The sequence below is a fragment of the Zootoca vivipara genome, chromosome 16 (genome assembly GCF_963506605.1).
Source record: "Zootoca vivipara chromosome 16, rZooViv1.1, whole genome shotgun sequence".
Lineage (NCBI taxonomy): Eukaryota > Metazoa > Chordata > Lepidosauria > Squamata > Lacertidae > Zootoca > Zootoca vivipara.
In genome coordinates, this window is record NC_083291.1 from 31,909,809 (window position 1) to 31,923,999 (window position 14,191).

Consider the following 14,191-nt stretch of genomic DNA (forward strand, 5'->3'; position numbering starts at 1 on the left):
TGCTAGCATGCCTTGCCAAAGAAGTATTGAAATATCCTTTACAAAAATATTTGTTCTTTATGGAACATTGGCATAGCTGCTAAGTTCTGGATTGAAAAATCCGGGACCAGCAGAGGCGCGGCACCGGAAGTTGCATAGAAGCAACTTCTGGTGCCGCTCTGCCCATTTCCAAAATGTCTGCAATGCCAGAAGTCGCTTCTATGCACTTCCGGACATGCGTAGAAGCAACTTCTGGCGCCGCGGCTGCCTTCCCGGGGGATTTATGGGATATAAATCCGTTCGGGACACCAGCGGGAAACGGTAAGAAAATACGGGGGTTTCCCAGGAAAAACGGGGTACTTGGCAGCTATGCTTCACCTGTGCTCCCCCCAATTTCTCTGGAGAATATTTGGGTTCAGCACATAACAGACGGGCAGGGTTTGGAGGGAGAGTCCTGTGGCACAGGTGGAAGTTGTTCCGCTCACACATTTATTTATCTTTTTTTAAAAAAAGGTTTTTTTTTCAAATTTATACATTTCAATAATTTTACAATCAATTTAACATTTCAAAATTTGACTTCCTTCCCCCTCCTTTCTGCAGTCCCTTAAAAATATTTTTAAATATCTTCCGCTTACTTATCTATTGCAAATATATACGCATATAAAACTGCAGGTTATTACATTAATCCTGCCAATGTTCTTATCTGTTTACAATTTATCAGTAGATATTCAATAATAAACCATTCCTATTCTTCTACAAAAAGTTTGTTATCTTGATTTCTTCGTTTCGCCATTTCTGCATATTCCGTAAGTTTTTGTATCCATTCTTCCTCTGCTGGGACTTCTGCTTCTTTCCACTTTTGGGCAAGTAATATTCTTGTCTCTGCAATAGCATACATAAATAAATTTCTATACAGCCGTACCTCGTTTTGTGGCCGGGATCCATTCTGAAGCCCCGGCCGCCAGCCAAAAAGGACGCAGGGCAAAGCGCAGTGTCTGTGCACGTGCACGGAGCCCCATTTAGCACTTCTGCGCATGTGCAAGCGGCAAACCTGGAAGTAACCCATTCCAAGCATCCTGCTTAAAAAGTGGGATCAGCAGCGGCGCGGCACTGGAACTTCCGATGCCAGCGCCGCCTGATTTCTGGTGCCCATACATGGGTATGTCCGGACATGTGTAGAAGCGACTTCTGGTGCCGCGCTACCCATGTCTGGGAATTGGAAATTGGGCAGCGCCAGGACCCAAAATGGAGCCTCCCTGGCAGGTAGGAAATCCGGGGGATTTGCGGGATTTTTTTTCCAATCCAGGCTGCCAGTGGGAAACGGTTTAAAATACGGGGGTTTCCCGCGAAAAACGGGACACTTGGCAGCTATGATTCCAGTACTTCTAGGTTTGCTGCGGACATTTGCCGGAATGGACGCAAGACAAGGCGGACATTCGTGGAAGTATTACTGTACAGTTTAGGTAGTTCTGTCTCCATAATTCCCAAATTCTTTTGGACACGTTTATTTAATTATCGCCCACTGCCTGGGATCCTCCACCCTCAAACCAGCCAGGAGGTGTGTGAGTAAAGAACAGCCAAACTTTGCCACAGGACCATTTGCAGTGCTATCTGGGCCAGCACTCGAGGGAGCAGCAAAGGCTCTCCAAATGACAGGGATGCAGCAGCTGGAAAGGGGAGCTCCGGATGCCTCAAAATTAATAACAAAGCAGGAGAGGCGGAGGGAGCACTGCCTGTTGGACATTATTTAGGCAGCGAAGGTCCTGCCTGAGGAGAATCAGGTCCATCGCTCAGGAGTGGAGTGGAGTGTGGGCAGCAAGAGAAGGAAACAAGAGTGAAAGACAGGTCCCTTCCTTCCCAGTCTGAGGCTACTGGGGAAGAAGAACTGGGAAGAGAGGCCTCTCAAAGCTGAAACCCCATTTCAGATTTTTTTAAAATTTCAATTGTCACCAGCATCTCATTCCTTTCACACTAGCAACATGACCATACAGAGTCTTTGCCACTCAATTTCCCATTTCCTGAATGAATTGAAAAGGATAAGTTTTCTTTTTTTTAAAAGTCTTTCTTTTGGAATTTTTATGGACAAAACCACCTAAATTGTATAGAAATTTATTTACGTATGCTACTACAGCAGCAGGAATGCTACTTGCCCCAAAGTGGAAAGAAGCAGAAGTCCCAGTAAAGGAGGAATGGATACAAAAACTTGTGGAATATGCGGAAATGATGAAAATTACTGGGACAATAAGAAATCAAGACAACAAGCTTTTTATAAAAGAATGGAAATGGTTTATTGAGTATTTACAGAAAAATTGTAAACGGATAAGAACATTGGCAGGATTATTGTAACAACCTGCAGTTTTAGAAGAGCATATATTTAAAGTAGATGAATAAATGAGCAAATTAAATGAATTTGGATATGCAGAAAATATTTTTAAAAAATTAATTTAAGGAACTGCAGAAAGAGGGGGAAGGAAGTCAAACTTTGAAATTTTAAATTGATTGTAAAACTGATGAAATGTATAAAATTGAAAAGTATAAATAAAAACCTGCCACTCAAAATGCTTAAGGTAAATTCCCTGTATTAGATCTAACAACAACAACAACAACTGGTACATGCAATGACAAAACAGGTGATGTGCCGATAATACGCGAAAAGCAGGACACTCCTGGACCTCTTTGTGGCTTTTGATCCCAATGACCTCAGGTACGGGGCTGGGGTCTACCATTTTGAAGTGGCTCCGAATGTACCCAGAGTGTAGATTCCAGAAGCTGATACCGAAAGGCTGCTGCTCTGCTCCATAGCTGCTGGGTTAGAGCGAGCCACAAGATTTCATCTCAGGTCCTGTGCTTTTCAATCCCTACGTCAGGGATGAAGAACCTGCGGGCTTGAACCTCCATCATCCCTAGCCATTGGCCATGCTGGCTGGGGCTGATGTCGGGTGGCAACTCATGGCATCAGGAATGCCAGTGTTCCCGCTCCTGGTCTACGTTAAAATTCTGGGACCCTTCAGACCTCCAGATGTGTCTGGAAGGCAATTCCCATCCCACCCACCCCAGGATGATGCGTACGATTGACACCGAGCACCCACTCTCTTGCTTCCAACTTCTGAACTCCAAGAGGCAGGAGAAGTTTTGAACTGGTTGGCGGTAGGTTTGGACCAGACAAAGATGAACAAGGTGATACCTAATCCCTTCCAAATGTATTAAAGAACCTTCTCAATGAAGGTGCAGATTTGCCATTTGCAGAGTTCTCCTGCACCTGAATGCTCAGGTAACACCAGCGGCCACATATATACGTATATCGTCTTCCAAAGCAACTACTCTATTCCGAACTTTAAAATGGAAAGCGTAATGCTGGTGGTCAACAAAAGAGATTTAAAGTCTCTCTCAAGGCGAAGCTAAAAAACATGTAGTATTAACACCGACAACTGGCCTGCAAAACACTGGCCTACGAGCGCTCCAATTGGAGAACAGCCTTTACCGAAGGTGTCATCAGTTTTGAAGATGCTCGAAGGATGAAAGGGAGAAACGTGCTAAGAGGAAGACACGCTTGGCAAACCCTCACCGTGATCAACTCCCGCCTGGAAACCTATGTCCCCACTGTGGAAGGACGTGTGGATCCAGAACTGGCCTCCACAGTCCCTTATAGACTCACAGTTAAAACCGTGTTTATGGAAGACACTCTTACTCGGCTACGAGGGATTGCCAAAGAAGAAGAAGACTCCACATAAGACAATGCACAGAGCCACAAAGACAAGACAAGGTGGCGAGGGCTGCACAGTGGGAGCCAACACCTTGTGCCTACTGACCTACAGGAATCTGGAGATCAATAGTCACCGAGTGTGCCTTCCTTGGCAGTCACACAGGAACCCTGCTCTCCCACTCTGGGGGAACATGATGTGCGCACGCGCACACAGACACACACACACAAAGACTTACCTGTCCTGTGACGTAGAGGCAAACAAACAACAAATGCTAGTATTCAACAAGGCAGCCAGCCTACAATAAAACCTCCTCAGGCAGCTCCCCTGACCACAACTTGTGGGGAACTTGCCCCCCAGCAGATTTTGCATTAAAGCTTTCAGAAATGGTCCATTCTTGCTCCTCTTCCCTGATCAACAGGCCAGTCGGCAGAAGTCGCGCACTGTGTCTTTAGCCGGCTTCCCGGTGCAAAAGCAGGGTCATGTTCTCCTTCTGGTATGTTTCACAATAGTGAGAGCCCGAGGCCCAGTTGCTTCATGCCCAGGGATTGCAGCATCGGCAGACTGCGGCGGCTCCAAGACACACAGAAACCTCTTTTCTCCTCCGGGGCCAGCCTCGGAAAGAGAGGGGAGGTGGACAGAAGCTGCTTTGCCTCTAAGGAGTATAGCTATGCTAGCCTCAGGCAGCAGAAAGACACGGGAATGGCCAAGGGTTAGACCACATTGCTTAGATGAGGCAACAGGAAAACAACATCCTCAGCTGGCAGTGCTAAACAGGGGTTTCATACAGAACTCAGCTTCTGCCAGAAGGTCAAAGCATGAATATGCAGCTTCCATAAACCACGTCACCAAGTGGGAGACAATTACTACTTTAGTGCAGGAACCACCCGCAATCATATTCTAGGAAGCAGAGCCATTAAGGAATGGGGACTCCTCAAACTTCTCTCCACGTGTTTGTTGGGACTTGCTCAGCACAGGCACGGAGGACCAGACAAGAAGAAGCAGCTCATTTTTTCAGAATTCTCGATGACGCCCCACCCACACACTAAAAGCAACGCAGATCTAACTCAACATTGATGTGGCCACTGCTATTAGACTGCAAGCCTATGAACGCTTGGCTAGGGAAGGGCCACACTGAAAACAGTGGGGGCTTAGACAATGCGGAGGACTGAGGCACCACCCAGTTACCACTGGCTGGTAGTATAAAGTAATGTTGCAGGATTAAACAGACAATGGGCAAAAAATACAAGGGGTATAAAACATGACGCAATAAATTCTTTCTGGACTTAGGACACACATCGATGCTAACAAGTGCAGAGAAGTTGTCTTCCTATTCCCAGGTGTCAAAAAAGGTTATGCATGCCACTACTGCGGACCGTGTTTCGTTTAGCCCCAAAATGGAAAACGAGCGAAGCCCCAACTAAAGAAAAATGGCAACTTAAACTAATGGAATATGCGCAGCTTGCGGACCTAACATATAGAATAAGAGAACAAGAAGAACATATGTTTAAAGAAGACTGGAAAATGTTTATTGAATATATTTTTTGGGGGGGAATTGTGTACACTTGAAAACATTGGCAGCATTAAGATAAATTCAACAGTGTAAACAAGTTTGGATGGACATACCGTATTTTTCCGTGTATAAGACTATATTTTTTCCTTAATTTTTGAAGATTAAAATAAGGGGTCATCTTATACACGGATAATGCATTTGGAAAAATACGGTAATAATGGAATACTGAATGGTATATTTTAAGTAAAATATGCAGGGATTTATGACATGCAAAATGAGCCCTGGAAAGAGAAGAAGGGGAAATCATTGATATTTTAAGGTTGCTTAAATTAATATTCTAAATTTAATTTTAAAAAAATATATTAATAAAAGAGAAGTTGCCTCTCCAAGATCGTGGCAGACTTCCACACATGGCTTGTGGTCAGTATAGAGATGCAGTGCATGAACTCAAATTTGAACTGAAATAAGAAAGCATTCACCCTGCCTGCATGCCCTTTGAAATCTCTTAGTTCTGGCCAGGAGGGAGCAGAGTATATCCCTCCCTCCTTTTTCTCCCGATCAGAGACTCAGGTTCGGGTGGGACAACACAAAGATATACCCATTCCCACCCATACCCTCTCCCTAGGGAAAAGTGAAGATGTGGAGACGGCTGGGAGAAGCAACCCATGTCTGACAGTCAGCCAGGAGGCAAAATAAGCAAGGATGGGGCATGGGGGAACGTGGTGAGAAATAACCAGGATTAAACAAAGGCAGGGGAAAAACAGGCAGGTCCCCTGGCAGCTCTTACCTCTCCTTCCAGTTCAGGGGACAGTCATGCTAAGATATAAAGAATAAACCAAAGACTCAGGCAAACTGCTTCAAGGAATAGTTAGGGGGATACCAAAAAGCTGCGGAGTACAGGGCAGAGCCTTACTGTGGCTTGGAACATTACAAATCCTGCTCACTTCAATAGGGCAGGCGCAGGAGACACCCCTGGCAGAAGGACCCACATCTGGCAAGTCGCTGGAAACCCATTTTGGAAAACAATGGGAGCAAACACACCAGCTGCCCTGTAGGCACAAACAATAGGAAGCCTGGAACCGGCAAGGACTGATGGATTGCAGTGAGCATGTTAATGTCTGGCTTGGCAGAGAGCCAGGCCGAGGGGCAGCTAAGAAGTGCTGGGAGGAAGCCAAACACAAGCATTTTTGCAGCCTTCCCCTTTTCATCTGGGCTGGGCGAGGGAGACCCAGGAATAATCGAGCTTTGTTGTTTTGTTTTCTTTGCCCCCCCGGCGATTGACTGCAGATTAGAACCCCATACCCTAAGACTGGAAAATGTTTATTGAATATAGGGGGGGGGGGATTGTGCACACTTGAAAACGTTGGCAGCATAAGTTTTGATGGATGTCAAAATGGAGTACTGAATAGGGTTGCCAGACTCAATAGAGGACAGGACTTCTGTGCCTTTAATTGCCCTGCTCTCTTTTTGAGTCTGGAAACCTTAAAGAGAAACCAGCAGACCCTTTGCTTGGAATTTAAACAAAGGGTCTGCTGGTTTCTCTTTAAGGTTTCAAGACTCAAAAGAGAGCAGGGCAATTAAAGGCACAGAAGTCCTGTCCTCTATTGAGTCTGGCAACCCTAGTACTGAATGGTTTGGTTTATGTAAAATATGCAGGGTGTTATGGTATGCAAAATGGAAAGAGAAGGAGGGAAGTCATTGATATTTTAAGGATGTTTTAAATCAGCATTCAAAACTGTAAAACAGAAAATTTAATTTTATACACACACACTCTCACGATGCACAGGGACCCCTTTGGCCATGGCTTTGCTTTCGCAAACATCCAGTGGCTCGCCATGCTCCTGAAGCAGAGCAGGGAGCAAGAAGGAAGATGAGGAAATGGGAGCCTCAGGGGCTGTTGACACAATTCAGGAAGTTCTCCTTCCAGAGAACGCTTGGCTGCGTCAACCTGGCCTCTTCAGGGACATCGCCAACAGTGCATGTTTGCTCAGAAGTCAGTCCCACTCTGTTCAGTGGTGCTTACTCTCTAGTAAGTGCGTTTGGGAGTGCAGTCAACACCCCCCCTCCCTCTCCAGCGGGAACAAGCAAGCCCTGCTACTGCTGGGTTGTGTGTTGGAAGATGAAAGATGGTGTGGAAGAGAAAGAACCCAGTTTGTTGACTCTCTCGCACAGCCTGCCTTCTCTGCTGAACATGCAAAACAAAGCAGAGGCGAAGTGAGTTCGCAAGAGCTTAGCTCGGGGTTACTCGTTCTGTAAGTTCTTGCCTGGAACAGCAGCTCTCGTGTCCTAACATCCTCATGCGCACCTGCCAGAGCCTTTCACTCGGCTTCTGTGGCTCACCACCTGCTTGCTTTATTTATATTTATATATCTGGGACATTTTTATAATGAAGGCGCATGGGGAACCTCTCTAGGAAGAGCATTCCACAGACGGGGAGCCACTGCAGAGAAGGCCCTGTTCTCACGTTGCCACCCTCCAGACCTCTCGTGGAGGAGGCGCAGAAAGGAGGGCCTCAGAAGATGATCTCAGGGTCCGGGTAGGTTCATATGGAAAGAGGTGGCCCTTGAGGTATTGAAGTCCTGAGGCATTTAAGGCTTTATAGGTCAAAACCAGCACTTTGAATTTGAGGAGGGTTGGGGAAACTTCTTCCAGCCCAAGGGATGCCTTCTCTCCTGAGGCAATACTCTGGATGGAACTCTCACCAGTGAAGCAGGAGCTGTATCCCAGCCGTAGGAAAGCCAGAGGTTTCTCTGCACATCCCACTGGCCTCCACCCTGCCCCTCTCCATACCGGAAACTAGAAGCACAATCACAGTTACAAGAACACACTCCAGCCAGGCAAAAGCCCTAACAAAGGACTGGACACAAAGCCTAGACCCCTGGGGTAGAGAAAGGAATTTCCCTTGCACAGCCATAAACTGACACCGAGATGAAGTCATAAAGCTCTTTTTCTCTTCTTTTTGTGCAAAAGCAGAAGGAATCCTAAATACAGTACCAGTACTCTCCGGCAAAGAAATCCAATCACTGCGGACGCCAATTCCTGCTTATCAGACGGTACTTGCTGATCAGAGGAACTTGAGAACACCAACCTTGGGCTAAAGCCGGTGAGCTGGAATCGCACGCAAACTTGCCAGCTTTTTAAATCCCAAAGCACAGAGAGGATTCAAGGCCCCAAGTTTATAGATTTTGGTTTATTCTTTCGGGTCCATCTCTTGGCTCTTGTAATGTATGAAGGGGCCTGGAAATTCTGAGCCTGCAAAAGGGCTCACTGGCAAGGGAAGAATTGGGACCAGAGGAGGCACAGTCTGCAACGACCCCCTCTCTCGCACTCCTTTTGAGTGTCAAAGCTGCTGGGCAACAATGGACCTTAGAACCAGCAAGAGCGGGGCCAGCTAGGACAGGCTTCTTCAAACTCGGCCCTCCAGATGTTTGGGGACTACAGTTCCCATCATCCCTGACCACTGGTCCTGCTGGCTAGGGATCATGGGAGTTGTAGGCCAAAACCAGCTGGAGGGACGAGTTTGAGGAAGCCTGAGCTAGGAGGTTGACACCACATCTCAAGAGCTCATGGGGTAGGAAGGTCCCAGGAGATCCCTGCCAAGAAGCATCATCTCCACCCCAGGTTACGTCATGCAAAAAGTTCCCATGGGAGGAGGAGGGAGGCCACTTTTGTAGGTGGTGGCATCCGTCTCAAGAGACAAAGGAGTGTGCCTCTGGGGGTGAAGCCAAACCTCTGCATTAAAAGCACTGAAGTGACCTCCATGGGATGAAAGCCTGGGCAGTGTGTCTGGAGGTCTTGGGCTGCTCAGACAAAACAACCGCCCCCGGTCCAAAGGAAAGCAGAGCAAAACATTTGGCACCAGTATATGGAATTGGCTGAGATGACTGGGAGAATTCGCGACCGGGGAGAAGAAGCGTCAGAAGAAGAGTGGAAAGATTTTAAAATTTATCTTAAAAAATATGCTAAAATTGTATATTGAGATTAGATTTAGAAGTGTATAGAAACTGTGGATTTGGGAATTACAGTATATTCCTGCGTATAAGACTATTTTTTAACCCAGGAAAATCTTCTCAAAAGTCAGGGGTCGTCTTATACACTGGGTTGTATTTCTTATACGGCGAGTATATCCCAAACTCTATATTTTAACTGGAAAAATTGGGGGTCGTCTTATACGCCCAGTCGTCTTATACGCCGGAATATACGGTATGTGAAGTAAATAGATAAGGGACCCAGGTGGCGCTGTGGTTAAACCACAGAGCTTAGGGCTTGCCGATCAGAAGGTCGGCGGTTCGAATCCCTGTGACGGGGTGAGCTTCTGTTGTTTGGTCCCAGCTCCTGCCAACCTAGCAGTTCGAAAGCACGTCAAAATGAAAGTAGATAAATAGGAACCGCTACAGCGGGAAGGTAAACAGTGTTTCCGTGTGCTGCTCTGGTTTGCCAGAAGCGGCTTTGTCATGCTGGCCACATGACCTGGAAGCTATACGCCGGCTCCCTCGGCCAATAATGCGAGGTGAGCGCGCAACCCCAGAGTCGGTCAAGACTGGACCTAATGGTCAGGGGTCCCCTTTACCTTTAAATAGATATATGAGAGATTTGAAACTGTAAGGAATTTTTAAAAATGAATTGGAAATTGCTAAAGATAAAGGAGAAATGAACCGCAGATGGAGGGAACTCGAGGAAGTCCCCTCTTACAATGTTAAAAGAAAAAGATTGTGTATTTGGATTTTTGTGTTTCCTTTTTTATTGTTATGTTATTGTGTTTTATTGTGCTGTTTGTTTTCCTGGTTTTTTGTTTTGTTTTTTCCCCTCTTGTTGTAAAACCAATAAAAATTATTTGGGGGGGGAAACAAAAACATTTGGCACCAGTCTGGCTGTAGGAGTTGCCGGGAGGAGGCGTACAAGGCACCATCCAACCGTCTTAGGGACTCCACTCCAGATTTGTGTAGGATTTACTCCTTTTCTTCTCCCGAAGATATCCCACAAAACAGCAGACGTTTAGGATCAGAGTTTTCCTTCTCCTAGATGGGCCACCCTTCCCAAGCAGAAGAGCCCCATTTGCCCCTCACTGAGGTGTAGGCAACATTTTCTGCATTCCCTACTGGGCAACTCCCTGCAGAGGCTGTACATACCACTAGTACAGGCACCCCCAACCTTCGGCCCTCCAGATGTTTTGGACTACAATTCCCATCATCCCTGACCACTGCTCCTGTTAGCTAGGGATCATGGGAGTTGTCGGCCAAAACATCTGGAGGGCCGCAGGTTGGGGATGCCTGCACTAGTAGGCGGGCCCCAAACTGGCAGTGAATGAGGCAAGGTCCAAAAGTTGGCAAGACTGCAAAGGAAGAGATACAATGCTTGGGAATTGATTGCTCTCAAGGTGCTTTTCACCTTAATCTGAGGGCTGCATTAAATTAGATGGAGAGCTGCCAGGGTCCCTGTAATTTGGATTAGATGACCCTTAGGGTCCCTTCTTTGACCAAACTGCGGGCGGCAGTGGAAGACAGGAGTGCCTGGCGTGCTATGGTCCATGGGGTCACGAAGAGTCGGACACGACTAAACGACTAAACAACAATAACAACAAGGGTCCCTTCTAGCTCTGCAATTCTATAATCAGGAGTGTAAACATATATCCACATAATGTAGTGCCAGGCATGGAAATAAGGATTCTGCGAATCTCAGCTTTCTTTAAAGAAGGAAAAAACACCCTTTTGTCCTTATTATGGCAGAGCCCATTTTAAAGTGTGCAGTCCATGCTTGGTAAAATCTTGAACACCAAAAGGCTTTATTGCCATTGCCCCTCACTGGGACTTGTGGAAGAGGAGCAAATTGTGTAAAACGAGCAAATGCATGCCAGTGCAATTTGTACAAACGTTTCAGATCAACCCTAGCAATAAGTAACTGTCAGTTAATGATCATGCACCTGTTTAACACACCTTAAACAGGTAACCAAAAAACAAGCGCAGCAACTTCACCACAGTATGCAGAAGGAGGCATGGAATCCCTGAAAAAGATTTCCCCAAGGCAGTCTTCTGGATCTCATTCACACAGAAGGAAATCTCGACGGTTTGTGCACATACGGTAGCTCCTGGGTACCGTACTATTAGGGCAAGGACGTTCTCCTCATTCAGCACAGGCACCTACTGTATATTCCTGTGTATAAGACTACTTTTTAACCCAGGAAAATCTTCTCAAAAGTCGGAGATCGTCTTATACGCCGGGTCGTATTTCTTCTATGGAGAGTATATCCCAAACTCTATATTTTAACTGGAAACGTTGGGGGTCGTCTTATACGCCGGAATATACGGTAGTTCCTGCCTTTCTGTCTTGTAATAAATTTGTATAAATAAATATAAATATAAATATAAATACCCCCACACACACACACACACCCTGCCCCGTGTTCCTTGGGTGAAAGGTGTTATAGAAATTTAATTAATAAATAACAATATAACCCCTGATCATCAACAAATAACTGTTGTTGTTGTTGTTGTTGTTGTTGTTGTTAAATCACCTTTTATCTGAAGATCACAGACAGGGCAGTTCACAACATGAAAATACAAAGTGAGAACACAAAATACCTAATAAAAAAGAACCAAAACAAAAACCAACCCGTAACCCACCCACCCACCCACCCCGTCCCGCAAACACATTTAAAAAGCCGCAGAATGTTAATGAGCCCAAGGCATGATTAAAGAGAAACCTCTCTTTGCCTGGCAGGTCCTCCAAGACTGACAGCAGGATGGCCCAGGGAGGAGCGAAAGGCTGAGCCACAGTGTCCTCAGGGTAAAGTTTAATTGTCAGCCCCTTGAGTTGTCAATATGAACCAGCCTCCCCCTGCAAGTGCACATTGATTTTCCTACCAATGAAAACAAGATCCTGGATAATTATTTCCTTACTGACTGCATTTATATCACTCCTACTCCCTGGCTTGGGGAGGGGGGGGGGGTTTCCAGCCTTTCTCTCTGCTGCTTCATGCCAGGCAATGCCCCTTGCCCACCCACCCACATCCAGGCAAGGGCTCTTCCATACCTTCCCTCCTTCCTCTGCCGCTGCTTGGCTGGGTTTTTTTAAAAATTACTTCCTGCATATATAGCACCCTCTCCTGGCCTGTTTGGACAGTCTGATTTCATCACGCTCTGCCCTTTTCGCCACCGACAAAAGCCAATCCGTGCCCATCTGATGATGATAAACAGATGACCTTGAGCCTAGGCTGGGCACGTGTTGCTGGAAGGGGTCCAGGTTGCCAGGCAACGCGGCCTGCTTGAAATATTGGCTCCTGTGCAGGGCCCCACTGAACACCCCCTGCCCTCATTGGATGGCACCAACCCAGCTGGGCAGGACCACCAGCAGGCTGGGATTGGTCAGCCGGACCCCTCCCTGGGTCACTTAATGGGGGGGGGGGGGTGAAAGCAGCAGCTGCCCTGACCCTCATCTGGACAGTCAGCCGGCCCCACTTTCTGCTGCACCCATCAGACCCCCCGCCCCAGCAGGAGTCTTTGGCACAGTCTTTCCTGGCCCACCTTTTTTGCCTTCAGCTGCGTCCCCCTGCCCACCTGATAGCTCCAGAAGGGCATGTGTCACTTTTGTGCTCCATGCATCACCTGGCCCACCTGGGCAGCAGCCAAGCCAGGCAGCGGAGGGGGCCGGCTGGCCTCAACCTCACCCAGAGCGGGTCTCGATCTCCATTGGCATGACCCAGGCCTGGGGAAGGTTCAGACCCCAGGGCCAAAGTTTCTCGTGGGGAGGCTCTGCTCTGTTGCCAAAAACGAGGTAGGCGGCAAAAGAAACCAGGATTGTACATGGCAGTCTCCACCCCAGCACCTGAAAGTCTGTAGCACAACTCCTACTCCCTGGCTGGGGGCCCAGCCTTCTCTCTGCGGCTTCATGCCAGGCAATGCCCCTGCCCACTCATCCACCCACTCATTTCTGCCCAAGCGACGACGGCTCTTCCATGCCATCACTCAACCCCTGGCTGGGTTTTTAAAATTCCCAAACGGAGAGCGGCCTGAGCTCAAAGCCTCTCCCCATTTCAGCGCAAGGTATAAGGGTCAGGGTTACAGTGTCGGGCTAGGGCCCTGGGAGAGACCCGGGTTCAAACCCCCCCCCCCACTACTGGGCCAGGAAGTTCTCAGGGGTGACCTTGGCCCAGCCACTGACTGCCTCGTCTCTCGGCCTAACCTACCTCACAGGGTTGCAGTGGGGATTCAATCTGGAGGGGGTGGGTAGCTCAGTCTGTAGAGCACGAGACTATGGATCTAAGTCAAGGGGTCGAGCGATTGGGCGAAAGGGGGTTGGACTAGATGACCCTGGTGGTCCCTTCAACTTCTAAGAACGTATGTGGGAGGGGGGATGTACACGAAGAAAAAGCTGGAGTACACGTGCAATAAACACGCGACTAAATATCTGAAAAGGTGTTTCTGGCTGAAGGAAGAGCGGGTGGCGGGGAATCCGCGCGCGCACTCTGTGTATGCTCAGAGACTCCATTGCGTCTCTTCGCACGTTACCGAGCGGGACCCTAGCGCTGGGCTCCAGCTTTTCTTTTTCTTCCCCCGCCCTCAGGAATTCCTGTTATCCGCTTAAGACTCACCCGCCGCCGCCGGCTCCGATCCGCAGCGCGGCCCTTTGAAGCCCATGCCTCTCTCTGCCTCCGGCTCGTAGCGGCGCCCTGGCCAATGACATCATCGCGTCGCGTCGCCGAGCTCGCAGCCGGCCGCCATGTTGCGAGGGGCAGAGAGGCGGGGAAGACGCGATGGAAGGCTTAGAAGCGGATTTTGTAGGGTTGTGGGAAAGGGTCTAGAAAAAGTGGGGTGGGGTGGAGCCATACCCCTAGGAAGGAAGGTTGCAGCGCTTAGGGCTTGTTGTCTAAATAATAATAATAATAATAATAATAATAATATATTTATAGCCCGCCCATCTACTTTTCTCTCTGGCCTATAGTAGAGAATCAGAGAATTGTAAAGTTGGAAGGGACCTTGAGGCTCATCTAGTCCAACCCCCC

At 47.7% G+C, this 14,191-nt stretch overlaps 1 protein-coding gene across 11 annotated transcripts in view; it reads right to left on the reverse strand.

Moving 5' to 3' along the window:
- Window positions 1-14,191, reverse strand: part of PNPLA6 (patatin like phospholipase domain containing 6) — an 80,485-nt gene that overhangs the window by 65,507 nt on the left and 787 nt on the right. For 3 of the 11 annotated variants that reach the window (XM_035140610.2, XM_035140606.2, XM_035140607.2), the window contains exon 1: window positions 3,919-5,963. The exons of 1 other annotated variant lie outside the window; for it this stretch is intronic. In XM_035140610.2, the coding sequence (XP_034996501.2) occupies window positions 3,919-4,052 (134 nt within the window). In that variant the 5' untranslated portion in view covers window positions 4,053-5,963. 7 more of the 11 variants (XM_035140612.2, XM_060268968.1, XM_035140605.2 and 4 more) reach the window with 6 other exon arrangements.